This window comes from Neoarius graeffei, chromosome 5, assembly GCF_027579695.1.
Source record: "Neoarius graeffei isolate fNeoGra1 chromosome 5, fNeoGra1.pri, whole genome shotgun sequence".
NCBI lineage: Eukaryota > Metazoa > Chordata > Actinopteri > Siluriformes > Ariidae > Neoarius > Neoarius graeffei.
Window position 1 is genome coordinate 73,829,944 of NC_083573.1, and position 20,958 is coordinate 73,850,901.

General features: G+C 40.3%; 1 protein-coding gene across 4 annotated transcripts in view; it reads left to right on the forward strand.

Annotated features, from left to right (window-relative positions):
• Nucleotides 1-330: 330 nt before the first annotated feature.
• The window catches only part of cep162 (centrosomal protein 162), a 92,056-nt gene continuing 71,428 nt past the window's right edge, over nt 331-20,958 (forward strand). For all 4 annotated transcript variants that reach the window (XM_060922359.1, XM_060922362.1, XM_060922361.1 and 1 more), the window contains exons 1-3: nt 331-673; nt 758-852; nt 10,054-10,213. In XM_060922359.1, coding sequence (XP_060778342.1) covers nt 793-852; nt 10,054-10,213 — 220 coding nt within the window. In that variant the 5' untranslated portion in view covers nt 331-673; nt 758-792. The remainder of the gene's footprint in view (nt 674-757; nt 853-10,053; nt 10,214-20,958) is intronic.

A 20,958-nucleotide genomic window follows, 5' to 3' on the forward strand; every position in this document is an offset into this window, starting at 1 on the left:
GGTGACTCTAAATTGACCGTAGGTGTGAATGTGAGTGTGAATGGTTGTTTGTCCCTATGTGTGTCGGCCCTGCGACGGCCTGGCGACTTGTCCAGGGTGTACCCCGCCTCTCGCCCATAGTCAGCTGGGATAGGCTCCACCTTGCCCGTGACCCTGCACAGAATAAGCGGTTACAGATAATGGATTATTATTATTATTATTATTATTATTATTATTTTACACATTAAAGGGAGTTGTGTGCTCTAGTCCCTGATGTTTGCTTAGTAATAACACAGGCGAACAGTAGGGGGCGACGTGAACTCAGTGTCTGAGCTTACAGAGAAGAAGAAGAAGAACCAACGAGCTTAAAAATAATCCTTTCGCGGTAATTGTTGTGGGATTCTTTAACACAATAACAATAAGAGCAGTAACTTGAACAAATAGTCGGACTTTTTTTTTTTTGTATTTGGATGTTTTTGTTGTGAGAGGCGATAAAAACTTGATACAGTCTTAGCCAGCAGGTTGAGAGTCCTGTTTGTTGATGTATGAGGCAGGTAACTAGGTCTAACATCCTAACTGACTTCCTGCTGGACACCTGGTTAGTGCACTTTTGTGTGTGTGTGTGTGTGTGTGAGTGAGTGAGAGACACGAATTATCTCGAGCCCACTGTCGGACAGTTTGTCAGGACCAACAGGTAACTCATACACATCTGTCTGTACTGTGTAACTGTGTATGCTAGTTAATTATGTTAGTTATGCTAACTAATGTTTCTGCTCAGGAATATGTAAAGAAGCTCGAGAACCTGCTCTGGAAATGGCTTACCGACTGACACAAGAGGAGCTAGATCAACAGTTTGAACAGTTCTTGAAAGAGGTGAGTGTGAGAGAGAGAGAGAGGAATCAAATCAATCAGTCAAAAACTCATGATAGACTCCGGGTCCAGGTAAAAGACAAAACATAACAGAATAAATTACACACAAAAACACAAAATCATGGATTAAAAAGCATACGAGTCAGTGTCCTAGAAAAAGACAACTATACTAATGTCTCTCCAGCTGTGATTAGTAGTGTGCGGTACTAAACCTTATGTTTGATAAGCCCAAAATGATTTTAGTTTCAGAGTTATTAAGCCAGCAAATAAATCTATACATGAGCTTTCTGAGAACGGTTTATAAAGCATACTCCTGTAGCCACAGACATTTCACTCGCACTAACACCATTTAGACCACAGGTGCTAAAGAAGGCAACTGGACTTGCTTGAAATTCTTGAAGACGTTTCACCTCTCATCCGAAAGGCTTCTTCAGGTCTGTCTGACTAGTGGGGCGTTCCAGGGAGTTCCAAATACCTGGAACGCCCCACTAGTCAGACAGAACTGAAGAAGCCTTTCGGATGAGAGGTGAAACGTCTTCAAGAATTTCAAGCAAGTCCAGTTGCCTTCTTTAGCACCTACTTTTTACGATGACCTGAATGACTGACTGAGAACGCTCACAGACATAACACCATTTAGGTCTCTTCAGTAAAATTCTCCTGGCATCATTATAAACGTATCTTTGTAATTCGACCACAAGTGTGCAGCAAGGATGAGAATTTTCCGCCAATCGGCGGATTTCCGACTTTTTCAGACCAAAATGATCGTTTTTGAGATCGATGTAAATCCGTTGAGAAATTTTCGGGGGGGTATGATTAATGATCTGTGGTCACTTTATAACGCAGACATCCCAAGTCTCCCGGAACTTCCGGGAGTCTCCTGCATATTGATAGAAGCGAGCAAGAGCGTGCGCGCGCGCAACATTAAGGTCTGCATCACGCATCTTAGAATGTGCGCGCGCGAGGGAGACTGTGTGCAGTGTTGCCAGATATTGCTGACGTTTTCATCCCAAAATATGTTCAAAACCCGCCAAAATGCACTTAAAACCACCCAATGTGGCAACACTGCCTGTTCATGTAGCGCATGCCAGACAAAGAGCATCCTGATTGGGTTACTCAGCAAAATAAGCCAATCATCTTTCAGTGTGGGCGGGCTTTTATCCCTTTTCTCGAGGACTGAAGCCTTTAGATGAGTCAGTGCAGCCGACAGGACCGGCATAGCAGAGAGAGAGCGCGCGCCCCAAAAAACCAAAGTACAAACCCCACTTCACCTCAGATTACACAAAAGAATCTCCCTGTCTAATAAGGGTAGAAAATAATGACAGTTTCGCGTGATGTACTGTTTGCAGCAGTGGTTTCAGCATTGCCCATGGTGGCTTAAATGATTGTAAAGGACATGTTGAGGTGAGGAGTGTCATTTCATGTGCATTATATTTAGGTCAACAACAGGCTGTCATGAAAAGACCAAACTTATTGAAGATTTCCGTAAAGTAACAATGTATGAATATACAACATATATATGAAATACACGTCATATATAAGTGTGTATCTTTTTATAAATGAGGTTAGCTTGTCTAATGTAGCATGTTGGGGAGAATCATAGTATCATATCTATATTTCTGATAAAATTTTAGGTATGATACCGTGTATCATACTTATTGCTCATTTCATGGGGGGGAATTGCTGGCATGTGCCGCGCGGGAGCGTCTGCCCACATTTTTTTAGGCCGAGATGAACTTATAGTTTTTGATTTAAAAAATTTTTTCTAATTTGTAATGCCCATTGTACATGCCTGTTCTTTAACTCAAAATCACCATCTCGATCTTCAAATTGACCATATGGTATATGCATTACATTACACAACATCCTGTCCAGATAAAAACCTAGTTAGTACGCACAACAGTTGAAAGGGAAGTGATGAGTGATGTTGAATGTTGCCTGCTTAATATGCAAGACCTCCTGCTACCATGATAACATCAGAAGAAAGCTTAAGAGAATTATATGACAGAACTTTTTTCTGGTTTGCACTTCATTTTAAAGGATTAGAGTATTCAAAGACATGAATAGCAAAAATGCAGAAATATAATACGGTAGAGCTCGTTTATATTAAAAGGTGCATTGATTTTTTGAAATCATCAAATGTGAATTGATTAAAAACAAGTCGCTTGTACCATATTAATCATTTTCACCTGGGAGTCCACCAAGAAGGGGAATTTATTTCCAAATACATTGCAACTTTTTGCTGATAAAATTAATGGTTTTGGTGTAAAAAAAAAAAAGCCAAAAATCATTAGCGCCTGGAACCCCTGGGCCATGGGCCCCGCCCTGGTTTTTTCAGACTTTTTAAATATTTTCCATTCTCATCCCTGGTGCAGTATAGAGTGGGGCACAGTATGTTCTGAACAGAGGGATCTTCACTCCATCAGTACATGCACTAAACTTGCCTAAGAGAATGTTTACATGTGCATACATCATGTGCCTATAAATATCATCTGTCATTTGTTATGTGAAAAAATGTACAAGATAATTTACCTCAGGGCGGCACGGTGGTGTAGTGGTTAGCGCTGTCGCCTCACAGCAAGAAGGTCCGGGTTCGAGCCCCGTGGCCGGCGAGGGCCTTTCTGTGCGGGGTTTGCATGTTTTCCCCGTGTCCGCGTGGGTTTCCTCCGGGTGCTCCGGTTTCCCCCACAGTCCAAAGACATGCAGGTTAGGTTAACTGGTGACTCTAAATTGACCGTAGGTGTGAATGTGAGTGTGAATGGTTGTGTGTCTGTGTGTCAGCCCTGTGATGACCTGGCGACTTGTCCAGGGTGTACCCCGCCTTTCGCCCGTAGTCAGCTGGGATAGACTCCAGCTTGCCTGCGACCCTGTAGAACTGGATAAAGCGGCTAGAGATAATGAGATGAGATAATTTACCTCATTACAGACAAGCTTATTATCAGACAATTTTAAAGTCAGGAAATTTTTAACATTCGTCCAGTTGGATTCGACAGATCATAACATCACTCTTACTGGCACTGTATTTAATATCACATTCCATACCATACACAGAAGATACAGTAAGGAGCCGCTGGAGACCAGTTGAACTACATGGACTAAAATCTACAAGATCATCTGCAGCCATGATATGGTTTAATAAAGTGTTAACAATCGTGTATCTAGTATTAGAGGCTTTCAATTGCTTGAACAGATCATGAATATAAAGAATAAAAAGAATTTGGGACACTACAGGCCTCACTAACACAAGTATAACTAACACAAGGCAGCGGCGGCATTTTGCTTGAATATTTAAGTTATTCCACGAAGTCAAGTCGTACATGAGCTGGTAGCCGATGAGGCACGGAGCACCATGTTAAGCCATATGGTGAGATTGAGTGGAATAACTGTTTTATTATATCCACATTCACTGAATGTTGAGAAACGGAGCATTTTTGTAGCTACTGCTTCATATAGAGGCTGTAGCCACTATGTCATCGTGTTGTAAGAATGAGTGTAACAGTCACGCGTGCGCATACAGGTGTTCCTATTAAAATGACCGGTGAGTGTATACAATTTGGTTCACCATTCGAAATAAATGGATTAAAGAAATCGCTTTCAAACATGTTTATGACCGAGGGAAAGGTCATGGTGCCAAATGAAAGGCAATATGGGAGTTCCTATATGCTCATAATAGTATAAAGTATTGCATTCCTATTCTAAAATATACTCCAGGTTGTCCCCCTTTCCTTGCTGCCTTTGGCCAGTGGTCCATTCAGCAGATACTTTAAATGAACAGCATCTGCTGTGTTCGGTGTCAATCTTTTTCTTCACCAGTAACCTCACAGCCAAGTTTTTCTGTAAGATTCACAAAGTTTCAGCATCTAGATCAGGTGAAAATCTGGAAGGAAAAATGCTCACCAGCTTCCTCTTACCCATTTTGATGTCCCCCCCCCACAGCGCCAATGCCAACAGTAGGCACAATGTTACTGGATTTCTTTTTCTGCCCTGGGCGAACAGTGTGCATTCTTGGCTTAGCAACAGCGTTCTCTGGAACAAAACGTTGACCCTTTTTGACACCTCAGTTTTGGGGACCTTGGCAAAGAGGTTAAACTGTGTGTGTGTTTTGAATTTGCATGGTTCTTGTTTGGAAAGATGTTTTCTCTGTAGGTTATACTGTGACTTACTTGATGTTTTGTGATCAGTTATGGGCATTATTTTACTTCGAATGTGTGTGATGACTCGTATCTAATGACGACAATCAGAAGTTGCATCTTTTTTATTACCTCGCGTTGTGGGGCGATGTATTGTAATCGATGCTGTTTTTGTTTGTTTGTTGGTTGGTTTTTGTTTGTGTCTCTGTTTGTTAACAATCTAGCGTCTAGACGGTTGCACCTGTTGATTTCAAGTTTTCAGGGTAGGTGGGTAATGGTCCGTAGATTACCTGATTAAATTTTGGGGGTAATTGGGTCAAGTTGAAGGTCAAGGTCACCGGAAAGGTCAACCTTTCAGTCAAAATAACATTATCCATTGTAACTCAAAAATGGCTGCTGATAGACAGATGTTTACTATTATGAGCATATAGGAACTCCCATATTGCCTTTTATTTGGCACCATGATCTTTGACCTCGAAAGGTCAAACTCAAGGTCACGGATTTTCAGAGGGCTGTAACTTGAAAACGGTTGATGGTAGACAGATATTCGCCATTCTCAACTTGTATGAAGTACTATATGGGCTTTCATTTGGCATCATAATCTTTGCCCTTGAATGACTGAAATGTCAAAAAGGTCATGGGTTTTCATAGGACTATAACCTGACAGCTGATGATTTGAGAAATATTACTATTATCAACATGTAGGTATAAAATAAGTGCTGCCGGGCGAGGTTTGTTTTGCCTGGCAACACTTGTCAAGCCTGTTTACCTCCGGGGGGGGAATCCTATTTAAAGATTTGATTCCATTTCCACTGAAAGATGTCCAGCCTGCCTTTGTGTATAACCTAATTTACTTATAGAAAATTAGCAAATTAAAACTTTTAAACGGTAACATTTACCATTGTAAGTCACAAAAATGCACAAAAAAGCCTTCGTGTGCAGTTACCTGTATGAAGTAAGTGCACTTGTGTTTTGATGATGTTTCGGTACAGGAGAATCACACGCATTCTGGCATTTGGAATCTGATTACTGTACAAACTAAACTGATTGTTTGTTTGTTTCTGTTATGCTACCAACAAAGCGAGACTTTCATTGTGTGAGGTAATCACAATTCATTATCAAGGTTTTAGACGTTATCAGACTGACCTGTGTTTCTTAAACTGGTTCCTGACCTGATATGATCTTTGCAAGTACAACCCCAATTCCAAAAAAGTTGGGACAAAGTACAAATTGTAAATAAAAATGGAATGCAATGATGTGGAAGTTTCAAAATTCCATATTTTATTTAGAATAGAACATAGATGGCATATCAAATGTTTAAGCTGAAAAAATGTATCATTTAAAGGGAAAAATTAGGTGATTTTAAATTTCATACAACAACACATCTCAAAGTTGGGACAAGGCCATGTTTACCACTGTGAGACATCCCCTTTTCTCTTTACAACAGTCTGTAAACGTCTGGGGACTGAGGAGACAAGTTGCTCAAGTTTAGGGATAGGAATGTTAACCCATTCTTGTCTAATGTAGGATTCTAGTTGCTCAACTGTCTTAGGTTTTTTTTTTTTTGTCATGTCTTCCGTTTTATGATGCGCCAAATGTTTTCTATGGGTGAAAGATCTGGACTGCAGGCTGGCCAGTTCAGTACCCGGACCCTTCTTCTACGCAGCCATGATGCTGTAATTGATGCATTATGTGGTTTGGCATTGTCATGTTGGAAAATGCAAGGTCTTCCCTGAAAGAGACGTCGTCTGGATGGGAGCATATGTTGCTCTAGAACCTGGATATACCTTTCAGCATTGATGGTGTCTTTCCAGATGTGTAAGCTGCCCATGCCACACGCACTAATGCAACCCCATACCATCAGAGATGCAGGCTTCTGAACTGAGCGCTAATAACAACTTGGGTCGTCCTTCTCTTCTTTAGTCGGAATGACACGGCATCCCTGATTTCCATAAAGAGCTTCAAATTTTGATTCGTCTGAGCACAGAACAGTTTTCCACTTTGCCACAGTCCATTTTAAATGAGCCTTGGCCCAGAGAAGACGTCTGTGCTTCTGGATCATGTTTAGATACGGCTTCTTCTTTGAGCTATAGAGTTTTAGCTGGCAACGGCGGATGGCACGGTGAATTGTGTTCACAGATAATGTTCTCTGGAAATATTCCTGAGCCCATTTTGTGATTTCCAATACAGAAGCATGCCTGTATGTGATGTAATGCCGTCTAAGGGCCTGAAGATCACGGGCACCCAGTATGGTTTTCCGGCCTTGACCCTTACGCACAGAGATTCTTCCAGATTCTCTGAATCTTTTGATGATATTATGCACTGTAGATGATGTGTTCAAACTCTTTGCAATTTTACACTGTCGAACTCCTTTCTGATATTGCTCCACTATTTGTCGGTGCAGAATTAGGGGGATTGGTGATCCTCTTCCCATCTTTACTTCTGAGAGCCGCTGCCACTCCAAGATGCTCTTTTTATACCCAGTCATGTTAATGACCTATTGCCAATTGACCTAATGAGTTGCAATTTGGTCCTCCAGCTGTTCCTTTTTTGTACCTTTAACTTTTCCAGCCTCTTATTGCCCCTGTCCCAACTTTTTTTGAGATGTGTTCCTGTCATGAAATTTCAAATGAGCCAATATTTGGCATGAAATTTCAAAATGTCTCACTTTCGACATTTGATATGTTGTCTATGTTCTATTGTGAATACAATATCAGTTTTTGAGATTTGTAAATTATTGCATTCCGTTTTTATTTACAATTTGTACTTTGTCCCAACTTTTTTGGAATCGGGGTTGTAGGTCTCAAGGCAAAGTTAGACAGTAAGCTAAATTCAAACATTTCCATGCCATTTTGATAACACAGTTATGTTTTGTAAAGTAGAAATTTAAATCTGTACATCACCGGTATAAAAAGCAGCTTCTGAATTTCTCACTTTTGTCTGTTTTCCTGATTTTAGCTGCACCTACTGGTTTTCCTGAACCACCACCCAAATATAACAGCAACATCGTAGATCATACATAACCTCACCATATAAAATTCAAACATGTATATAAAGTTCACTGTCCTCTTTTAATGAGAACATGTACATTAACATTAAAAGAAAATATCAAAACCAAGAAAAATAAATAGGACAACACAACAGGTGCCTTACATCTATACTTTATATTGACCTCTGAGTTAACCAGTCATTTGCATCCGATTACATCAGGTGCCACTTATTTACCTAATCACATATCCCCTCTATTAATGTCAAAAAAGAGCCCCAGACTCGATTGAAAATATCTCCCCATGACTCATTCAAATGTAGCAATTCTTGTCACTAGTTCGATCCATTCCTTAAAACATGAACTAGATGACTTCCAGTGTCTCAGTATTATTCTACATTCTGTTGTAGTTGTCAACCATACCCATAACCTCTGTCTTCCCATCACAGTAGTATTATCTGGTAACAGCCCCACGATACATAAAGCTGGAGACTTAATAAGATGTAATTTAAACAGTCAATTTAGGGGAGTAATAACCCCTTCCCACAAGAGTTCTTTTTTTTTTCCCACAGGATTATAACATGTGAACAAGAGTCCCAGCTTCTTTCTCACATCTCCAACAGGTGTCCCTGTCTTTAAGTTTCAGTTTGGCCAATTTATTGGGAGTCCAGTGACTTCTATGAAGCAGTTTGTACTGAATAAGCTGAGACTGTGCCTCACAAGAACAGTTATACCAAGAAGCAATCAACTTCTTCCATCTGTCATCTGAAATTTGTTTGCCCAAATCCTTCTCCCAGCTCCGTCTCAACCCTTCCAGGTTGGGTGATCGTACCTCTCTAATAAGCTCATAAAACTTAGAAGCTCTGCATTTTTGATGCCTAGTTACCTGGAATAACTCCTGAATTCTAGTTGGGGAATCAGGGTTATTTTTCCAATTAGCTTTAGTCTTCTGTAATGGTTGTCAACACTGGGTGCACAAGAAGTGTACCAGCATCTGTGGCAGACTCTCTGCAGACCCATCCTTCAGGTGCAATAGATGTCTTGGTCTTGCCTGTCCAATTGATGCCAGGCCTTGTAACCAAGTTCCTGTTGGTGAACATGTCCTAGATGCAGTTGACTCTTTCTGTTACCTTGGTGACACCTTATACCCTGGTGGAGGATGTCTGCTAGCCACGATCACAAGCTCCAGAGCAGCCTGGGGAAAGTTCAGGGAATTGCTCCCCCTCTTGTCATGCCAGAGTCTTACTTTCCGTACTCGTGGCCACATCTACAGCTGCTGTGTAAGGAGTGCTATGGTGTATGCTAGTGAGAGTTGGCCTCTGAAAAGCATAGACGTGAAGCGCCTGGAGAGGAACAAGAGCGCAATGCTGAGATGGATTTGTAGCGTGAAGCCTGATGATATGGTCAGCTTTAGCTGTCTTCGTCAGAGACTTGGCCTAGTGGAGCTTGATGACAACCTTCGATATAAGCGCCTACAGTGGTTTGGCCACATCCGTCAGAACACCTCTTGTATTGGAAGGGTCCTGTCCCAGCAGGTGGATGGATCAAGGAAAAAGGGCCGCCCCTGCAAGACATGGTGTGAGCTGGTCAACCAGGACCTCAAGAAGTGGTGCCTTACACCCAAAGATGCTTTAGATAGGGACTAATGGAAGAAGGAATTATGGACTTGCCGTGCAGCATTCAACACACCGGTGGTGTTTACGTGACATTAAACCGGATAGTAATAGTAGTAGCTTTAATGCAGTGCCCAATTTGTAAAAATTTCCAAAAATCCCTTTGACTAAGGTTATAGTCCCATTTAATTTCATCAAATGACTTTAATCCATTTTCACAGAGCAGATGAATTCCAGATCTGGCCCATTTCTCCCACAAAAGGTTTCTTACCAATTACATTTTTGTTATACCAAATGGAGGCTTTAGAGATAAGATATGGACTAGTTTTTATGAATTGGTGAACCCTCATCCAAGTTTCTTGTACAAAAGCCAATATTGGATCTTTTAAAGGGTACCCGTCTTCCCAGACAGCAACATCATACTAAAGGAGGTGCTTTATACTTTGTTTACCTGTTCATGTTCTGTTTTACTTTACAGTCAGTGTCTGATGACTCAGTTGATTTGGGCAGCAGCTCGAAGCGTCCCAGTGTTCTGGATAACCTTGGAAAGGCACCTCAGCAGCAACAGGAGAAGAAAAGCCAGAGGTCTGTGCCTTGGTGGCAAGAGGATGATGACAGTGATGAGACTCAGGGAAGAGGTAGGTTCAGCACTGTCGATTAGGTACAATTAGACAGGGATCTGAAATTTCTATTTAAAAGAAATGTAAAGTGACTGGTATCAAGCTAACATTTTGAGACAGATACAGAATGCTAACTGGCCTTATTAATGTTCAGCCTTTAATTTTTGGCAGAAATTAAGCAAGTATGCAGAAAAAGAAAGGTGGATTGCTAAAAAAAAACCTAAAAGATTGACATTTTAAGTTTTCTTCCTTTTTTTGTGAGTTTGAAATTGAAGCTTGTGTGGCACACAGTCTGTGTTTCTCAATGTCAAAGATGACTTTTAAAGGCCTCAGGGATGCCACAGCAGCCAATCCCACCAAAGGACCGTTCCAATATCTAGGATCCTTCAAATTGAAGAGAAGAAGAAACCTTTATTTGTCACATGTGCACTCAAGCACAGTGAAATTCGTCCTTTGCATTTAACCCATCTGAAGCAGTGAACACACACATGTGCACACACACGCAGAGCAGTGGGCAGCTATGCTACAGCGCCCAGGGAGCAGTTGGGGTTAGGTGCCTTGCTCAAGGGCACTTCAGCCCAGGGGTTAAATTGGGCCGGGGCTGTCCGGGGCTGAGCCCCGGCACATAAGCTCGGAGCGGATGGCATATGATCACGCACACATCAAAAGCAACAAACCCTTTTCACGATTTTCAGTTCTGAATAATTAAATATCGTTTTATTAATCAATAAACCCATGACTTTTATGAGATAGATCATAGTTTTCCTGATAAGACGACCTGTCAAAGCTATTTAGAACAGAACTTGCGATCAGAGATTCTGGTTTCTGGAACACTGCGTGGGTTGCCAATTCCGCTTTTTATAAGCGACTTTGGGGTTTCTTTTTTTGTCAGCTCGCTTTAAAAAAAAAATCAGAAGTCTGAATAATTAAATATCGTTTTATTAATCAATAAACCCATGACTTTTATGAGAGAGATCATAGTTTTCCTGATAAGACGATCTGTCAAAGCTATTTAGAACAGAACTTGCGATCAGAGATTCTGGTTTCTGGAACACTGCGTGGGTTGCCAATTCCGCTTTTTATAAGCGACTTTGGGGTTTCTTTTTTTGTGAGCTCGCTTTAAAAAAAAAATCAGAAGTCGTGGTTTGCGGGTTTTTGGGCTTGTGTTTCAGCATTGTGACTTGTTTATAATTTTCTCCGTACACCGTCTCCCCTTTTACCTGCATACGATCCTAATCCATCAGAGGTGCTTGAACGAACTGTCTGTGCATTTGGCGAGTTCAATTTCCATAGTCCCCAGTTATCGACAGAAATTAGCCAGGGGGAAGGGGGAGATAATCACTGTCATATTTTTTATTATTAAAAACAAAATATCAAATAATACTGAAGAGGGGAAAAAATAATACTGATCTAAATATGTTGTGTTTTTATTTTTAGACAGTATGTGTTTAGCAAAACACATACTGTCTAAAAATAAAAACACAACATATTTAGATCAGGATTATTTTTTCCCCTCTTCAGTATTATTTGATATTTTGTTTTTAATAATAAAAAAATATGATAATGATTATGTTCACTGTATTGTTAATATTATTAGTGTTTTATTATTTATTGTTAATATTTAATGTTAATTTATTATTATTTATTGTTAATATTATTGGTGTATTATTAGTGTAATTATTATTGTTATTATGTATTCAATTATTTATTTGGCATGTGGTGCTTTTTGTATTGTCTAGAACATACATAAGATGAGCATATTATAGCAGCAAAATAGAAGCACAATCATTTGAATGCAGCAAAACTTTTGCTGCATTCAAATGATTGTGCTTCTATTTTGCTGCTATAATATGCTCATCTTATGTATGTTCTAGACCAGGGGTCACCAAACTTTTTTCTCTGGGGGCCACATTGTCGTTCCTGACTATGATGGGGGCCGGGGTCGGGTCAGCTATATCACATAGAATTGTATAACCCAGACAAATATGACCACCAGCAGGCCTCATTGTGTAGTAGAGATTACTAGCCTGGCACGGCCATCCCCACTACTATATCCCCACTACTATATCAACACTTGATTCCTGGCACATATTTGTTTATCTTTACTAGTGGTTTGCAAAAGTAATAATCAAGTCTTCACACTTTGTTTTAATTTGAAATACCACTGATATTCCATTTATCTATTTTCTAATAAAAATAATATCAAAGCTGTCAAGGTAAGAAACATCTGTCTAGTTGAGGTGATTGACACTGGCAAAGGTGAGTGGAAAATTATAAATTGTAGGTAGGCCTGTTGATATTATTAATAATATTAATAATAATTGTATGCAGCACTTAATAAAGGTCAAATAAATAGGCCTATAAAATAAATACATTTTAAAAAACAGTGAAATTATAATAATATGAGCAATAGATCAATAGATCACAGCAGTTGTGCTGTGTCCTGCACGTCATTGCTCTCATCCATGGCCAAAGCAAAAAACTCGAATTCTGACGCTTTCTCATTCAGCTGGTCATACATGTTGTCCCCCAAATCTTCGGTTCGCCTGGTCATAGTAGGTGCGGAGAGACTCACCACGTTGAGCGCATCCTTCTTGTCGGGACACACCTCCTCGGCCACAGCAAGCATGCATACTTTAACAAAGTCCCCATCAGTAAACGGCTCGGACAGCAGCCTGGTTGATCTGGGTTTGGTGAAGGAATACATTCTGTTGTGCAGCCAGTCCGCATTTCATCCTCCGAATCCTGTCTTCTCTTGTTTGCCCTCGCAAACTAGCATACTCTTTGTGGCATAGTTCGAATTACGTGGGAGCCAATGGGAGCTGAGCTCCCATTCCCTCAGGCTCCCATGAAAGAAGCAAACTTAATTTTCTGTGGAAGTCTCTCAAATATGTCATATATCACCATAATAAGCTTGAATAGCCTATATCACCATATAAATATAAATAAAACTCATTTCATTTCCGATCACCATGCAGCCATAACTTTGTATTGAACGTGTTATTAAACCGCAACATGTACGGCTGTACTTCACCACCACACCACTATGCGCGCAAACTGAAATTTGCAGCCTGCGAAATCGAATGTGAAGTTAAGTCCGAAGAAGACTTGTCCTCTATCTCACAACGATCTTCCTATATATATATATATATATATATAATATATATGCAACACCGTGTGTGTGCGTGCGTGCGTGCATGCGCGCGCAAGCTGTGCACTGCAGTGAGCAAAAGTGCGCTGGTCCAGGAGAGCGAGTATGCATTGCTTTTTTTTTTTTTTAAATAGAGACCCCCATAGGGTCAAATTTATAATTCGAACCCTGCTTTGTGGCGGGTTTCATAGTGACGACGCAGATTATATTCTTTGAAAACCGGCACACTTTCTTTACATACAAGACAAACTGCACAGTCCTTACACTGAACGAAAAAATAATCGGTGGTCCACTGTTCTTTAAAAACTCTGCACTCTCTGTCAGCTTTTCGCTGACCGCTAGCCATTTTGCTGTCCTGAACACTGACAGTTCTCTGCGCGTGCGCTGCCTGTCACTGCTTGATCGCGAGCATATGACGAAAATTCGGAAAATATGAATAGTTCATTTTATAACTAAATATCAATTTTAATTGATAAAATCAACAAAATACAAGATGCAGACATGTTATTATTTACCAAAAAGCAATTTAAAAAAATAGGCCATGACCACTTTTGGGGATTGCCTCATAGGGCCGGTTCAAGTGATGGGGGGCAGAGGGGCTGGGGGGCCGGTCAAAGAGGGGTGGCGGGCCGGATCTGGCCCGCGGGCCGTAGTTTGGTGACCCCTGTTCTAGACAATACAAAAAGCACCACATGCCAAATAAATAATTGAATACATAATAACAATAATAATAAATGCTTCCAATGTTAGTGTTGTTTGTATTTGGTTGCATTCACTGCATGAATATATTTGATTGACAATTTGACTGACAGTGTTTTGGCATATTTAACATTTATCCTCCAAAATAAATCAACTGTTTTGGTTTAAGATTGTGCAAGCCTTCAAATTTTCTCACTGAACATTTCTCCTTCACATTTTTCACCTGTAGGCATGTGACAAGATTTAACATGATATTGCTCAACCTACCTCTGTAAAGTCAGCTAACAACTTTATTAAAATGCACCAGAATTCAGCAAATAACATGTATGATAATAAAAAACTTCTGGGGGAGGACCCCCAGACCCCCCACTAATCATTTCCTTCAAACCAATGTACAGCAACCTGTACAATCTGTTACATTGGCCAACCAATCTACATTCAAACTGCCATAATGTGTAGGGGGGCACTACAAGACACACATAGGCCTACAACACACAGATAAGGTGTATATCTCTGTGCAATATGATATGGTTATCAAATTAGAGGGTTATTTTCCAAAAAGTATATTGGGGCAGGGCGGCGGGGGCAGGGGTGGGTATGAGGCAGAGCCCCCCCACATAACCAATCCCAATTTAACCCCTGCTTCAGCCCAACCTCAGGCCATGGATGCCCCCATGTTAACCTAACCACATGTCTTTGGACTGTGAGGGAAACCCACAGGGAGAACATGCAAACTCCACACAGAAAGGCCCCCCATTGGCTGCTGGGCTTGAACCCAGAACCACCTTGCTGTGAGGTGACCGTGCTAATCACGACACCACCGTACCATCCTACCATGGACTGCATCCTGCTTTCAGAGAATTTGTCAAGGATGCATGTAGCCTTTTTAATGACGCACACGAACACGACTGTGTATAGGGCATGCAAGCCGAAACTGTGGTCTAAGATTCATAGGAAAACATCAGGCTGGGACATGTTTTTATTGCAGGAACACATACTTTTGGAATGCAGGGAATATTCAGGGGAAAAAACCCAAACAAAACAGAAGATCTAGCTAAAGTGGCAAAATGTGTGTTAATGTTAAATAGCCTGCTGAGATTAGTGCCTGGGACACAATCCATGGCTAAAGCTGTTTTTTAGAAATATCAAATGCAACTTGATTTATTACCTTCCTTCCCGCTGTCCCTCTCAACCATTTGTATTCCCAAACGTATTTACACCAGTCCTGCAGATGGCAGTGATGTTCTAAGATTGCAAGCTGCCAATATTGTTAACAGAGGAAGAAATCACACACCATTAACACTCATTAGCCTGTTCCATTATGTGTTCTCTGAATGCTAGGAAGGAGTCTTACCTAGCCTCTGAAGGATCCGACTTGGAAGGACTTGTCCTGCCAAGGAAATATCCTTGACACTGAGAAACACCAAAATATAACATACTGAAAATCTTAATCAAATGACAACTTGATATTGCATTGAAGTAGGTTTTTTTTTTTTTTTAATTATTATTAAAGGTGCTATGTGTAAGAATTTTAGTTTACAGCATTCAAAAAATTAACTAACTTTATGAACAAAAGTACTAGTAACAGCTTTGATGTTGTGCCAAAGAAGTCTGTATTGCATTCCAGAGATCTACTGGCATTAGCAGGCTAATCATCGAGCCCCGAGACAGGATGCACCGTCTGTCCACTTTAGTGTGTCACTGTAGTGTTCAGTCTTTTCTCGGTCTAAAATGAGAGAAGTCATCACGTGTCATTGGCACCTACATACACTAGTCTCTGAGCTCCGACAGCCAAAAAAACTAAAGAAAAAGAGAAGCAGATGGGTCGCTGCAATTTGCAGAAATGACTGGAATTCACGCACCGAAACCTGGATTTGCAGTTGCCATTTTGTTTCACTATGTTGTGTTTCGGGTGGCACGATTTGGTGAAAATGTCATATTGTGATTATTGTAGACAATATTGCGATCGTGGTATAATAAACAAATAGTATCACGAGTATGAGTGCTTTGGTTATCAAGAAAAATTCACAGATTACAGATAATTTTGAAATGTGTATTTCTTGACTCAGACATACAAACCTGTACAAAAAAAATCCAAAAACTTTAAAAATTTGTATAGTACTGTTTTCGAAAACAATCTCATAAAATGAAATAAATAACAAATATTTTTCAAAATAAATGCATTTCTCCAGATTTTTTTTTACTTTCAAAAATACAACTATGTAAAATAAGTAGAAGAATAAATAAGAATACAAATTTTGAATGCCCAAACAAACAAGGGCATTTATTAGCATGTAACCTAAAAAATTTTCTTTGTACAACCTCTTGTAAACATGAGATGAGATATAAGTGATTCCTTAAGTTGTATATCCAATCAGACCCAATCCCCTAGAGCTATCTATTGTACTTTTTTTTTTTTTCCTTTTTTTTTTTTTAAATATCAAGTTGTACCTCCATATCCCAGCTATCACTGCAGAGGTTCTTTGCCAAAAATACCAGCATGTTCACCTTATCTGGTTTTAGACATGAGGGATGAGCTGATACAACATTAGCGCCTGTGCTAAAAGCTCTCTTGGAAGCAGAGCTTGTTGCTTGAATGCACAGATATTTCTGTACTGGTTTGCATAGCCAGGGGAAGTTTGTTTTGTGGCTCTTCCACCATTTCAGTGAATCTTCTCCATGGTCTACAGGGGCATGTAAATGTTGAGTTTAGCCATTGCTGCTTTTCTAAACTGCCATGGGATCAAATGTAGCTGACACTGATGCTGCTGCCGTTGTGTGCGCTACTCTTGAACAAACCAGCCAAAGTTTTCGTCTTTGCTTTAGCTGGAGGTGGATCTTCCACATCCTGACTACCCATCTCCATTGCTGCGGTGCTTTTGTGTTGTTATAACCCATTACCTGATGTGCAATTTTAAGAGTTAGACTCACCCAGATTCAAAGCTTCTGGAGGAAATCAAGTTAAATCTTGATAAATCCAAAAAACTTGAAATAGAAATTAATTTAAAGAAATGAAACTGAAATAAAACAAGTTGGACATAAGGGTGACAGAATCATGTTGTGTATGAAGAAAAGCTGTGAGAGAGTTTGGCACTGTCGTAAAATTCATGCGAAATATTTTTACGACACTCGTGATGGTTAATGTGAACCATACAAAAGAAAACTACAATGACTGTCTGAATGAAATGAAGATTCACCACAGATATTCATTTTGAGGTATTTGATCGCGATTTATCTGATTTCAATGAATTCAGAGTCTAATAATCTATAATTAGATATTACGACATGAATATTTTTGCATATGCACCTGTTGTACTCGGCTTCCCCAGAATTTCGTAAACAATAACATGGCCGGATCACCAAGGGGATTGAACTTGTTTTGTTGGAACTTTATTGATGTTACTCTTGAATAATTACAAAAATTGTGATTTTCAACAAATATTGAACTTGTCCCGTCGGACAGGCAGATGAGGATTTGACTTATCCGGACCAAACGTTTGGTTGTCCCGGACAGTTGGGCTACCATTAATGTTGAGCCCTGAGAGTACTTCTTTCTGCCCATTGTCGCTGTGCTTAAATCTAAAATATCACCAAATGACAGACGTAGTGTTTTTCTTGGCCACCAATTCAGCATGAACCTGCTGATTAGCATCCATCTTCCACCACCTGTTCTACACGCCGCGTAATCACATGACCATACACTGCACGTGCTTTACTGTATAAACGGAGACTGATTGGCCATCTACACATCATGAGTTTAGACAGTGAGCAGATTGGACACAAAAGGAGATTATCAAGTTCACACACGCACAGTGTTTATTTAATTAAATTGCAGCCTTTTGCAGTTACATGATCATACAGGCTGACCTCGCGATTACGATTAGATTAATAGTTGTATTTTTGGAGTAGGAAAAGAGAAAGAAAAGGGACCCTACCGGGAGAAACTGAATTGCAATGCCAAACACTGAACAGCAGTGAAAGACTGGATCACAGAGCCTCCACTCACATACCTGGACCTTGTAATTTCATTTTTGGACTGAGCACATGCACTTTGCATGAGATAAAGTTAGAGGTCCCTATATGTTTGTGAGCAGTTTTTTAGTGGCTATGGGGAAGATCTGCTAATTTGCGAGCCGGCAACTGTCAGAGCGCATTCTCATAAAGGGAACGTAGAATTCCTCTTTTTGGCCCAATTATAAAGCCAAACATTCATTTCATGAATGTCATTTCAAAACATTCAGCTATGGTTTTTTTTTTTTTTACTGAGTCATGGGCAGTGTGTTTTTAATCAGCCATGTTTATTAATTTAAAAAAAGGCTACATATCTGCCATGTCGTGACCCATAGCAGTCTTGGGCACTACTGATGTGCAGATTGCTGTGCCTGTCTTCTTGCTAAAAGCTGAGCTACTGCCTTACTGATGTGGGAGTTGTCATCAGTTATTCTTGCTGTAGGTGTTTTCTTGCTAAAAACTGAGCTAAGCAAGCTATAATATAAAGTATAGGTTAATGCCACACATGAAAATTAATGTTATCTTGACTGGCTGTCAGAGTTTCGACAGTTTTGTTGAATTTTGCCCTGCTGTTAGTTGACAGTAGTTGTGTTTTTATGTAACTGATGACTGTAAAGTGAGATTGTATGCACACAGTTGTGGATCAGGTAAAAATGGCATATTAATAGTTCTATGAGAGTGGTGGTGTATTTGGGTGCTTGGGAGGGCGGACTGTGCATTTCATTGTTTCTTAGGATCAGGGTGGACATCCCAACTTTCTGGTGATGCACTACTTATTTGTTTAGAATGTGGAGTATGACTTTTCCGAGTGACAAATTTTTGCACATTGCACCTTTAAGTGAATTAGGCCCTGTCCACACGGCAACGGATTCAGGTGACTCCGATACAATTGCTTATCGTTTAGGCCTGGCGTCCACACGGCACCGGCGTTTTGGGTGCCCAAAACGCAATCTTTTTGAGAACGGGTTCCAGAGTGGAAAGATCTGGCAACGTTGCCGTTGTGAAGTCGTCTGGATGAGTAGAACGGATTTGTTTACGATGACGTCACAACCACATGACTGTGAGTGCTTCACGCCGGGTAGAAGTGTAACGAACTCGATGTGAGTTGTCAACAAATCCTATAACTTGGTTCATGAAATGCGCTTACAAAATATTTTCACTGTGAATATTTATTGTGTAATGGTGCAAAGTGAGCGAGAGAGAGACTCTGCCCTTAGGGCAGAGTCAATCCCACCAGCAAAAATAGGGGAAAAAAAAGGAGCGATCTCACCTCTTCAGATGTGGGTTTAAGTCCTACAATACATTCCTCAAAAAGGGCGTAGAAGAAATTAATCCATCAACGTGTATCATTCAATTTATTCCGGACCATTAAAGACACCGCCTTCCGCGTAGAATCATACGTCATCCTCGTCGCCATATTGGATAGGTCAAAGCGGAGAATAAAGATTCATGTGCTGCGTTTAACTGTACCAACAGGTTTACCGTCCAAATGAAATCATATGGGATTACCTTTCACAGGTGAGAAACAACAAATTAATCCATCAATGTGTATCATTCAATTTATTCCGGACCATTAAAGATCCCGCCTTCCGCGTAGAATCATGTCATCCTCGCCGCCATTTTGGAGAGGTCAAAGCGGAGAATAAAGATTAGCTGCGTTTAACTGTACCAACAGGTTTGCCGTCCAAACGAGATCACATGGGATTACCTTTCACAGGTGAGACTGGAAAAATACTTTTCATTGTATTTGGTCATTATAATGTAATTTTACGAACAGATTTTCCTGACTTTGTGGCTAATATGAAGTCTCGCGCATAATAGTTTATGCGCATGCGTCCTTACTTCTTCTATTGTTCTGGTGTCTCCGAAGGGACCGTCTTACAGCGCCCCTAGAGGTGTGGCATGTGTATTGCATCGTTTTCAGCAAGCGTTGCGTTGCCATATGGACCTGATATTTTACTGATTGTTGCCCATTTGGACGCGATATATTTTTAAATAACATCTCGTTGCCGTTGTCGTGTGGATGTAGCCTTAATCTGTTCTCACTTTATTTATTGATCAAAGCCACAAACGGAAGGATAAACTAAGACAAGTAGGATACAGTACTGCTTTATTGATTTGTTAGTGCCTTAACATTGAAAAATTAAACAAGATCATCATGCATCCACCTTTCTTTTTATAAGCTGCTGCTGCTACTTACAAAACAAACAAGCTTTACGACCTGTTGAAATTTGTCTTTAAGAAACTGAACACAGAAAAGACAAGAATAATTTGCTGACTGGTACATAACACTACTATTGATAGGAGCTAAACCTAAGCTTGTAATTGAGTTACTCTTGAGGCTGTACCTGTCCTTAGGGTTTTTGCAGTCATCAAAAAACAAGCAAACACAAGACTGTTGGGCTGCTTAGAGCCTCGATTTGCAAGTTAGCATGGACGTCTTGTATGAAAGCCACTTTTGAATCAGGACTTTTTTTTTTAATCCATCCATCCATTATCTGTAGCCGCTTATCCTGTGCATGTCTGAATGTTCTCAGTCATCCAGGTACATAGTAATCTGTGGTTGGTAGAAGAGAGCAACTGGACTTGCTTGAAGATTCTTGAAAACATTTCACCTCTCATCTGAAAGGCTTCCTCAGTTCTGTCTGACTAATAGGGAGTATCAGGTATTTATCCTCTCATGGATAATCATAGAATCAGAATTCTGATGGCTGCATTGTAGGTGGCTGATAAAAGAGGTCTTAGACCCCCTCTGTTCAGTGATGGCCGTTCCAGGTTGACGCACTTTGGGATGAGATCCCTTCGACTGGTGCGGGAGTATGAGAGGACTTCCAGAAAACTGGCAGACATCTTAGCCAGAGAGGATCGTTCATTTTTGTCAACCTGGAACGGCCATCACTGA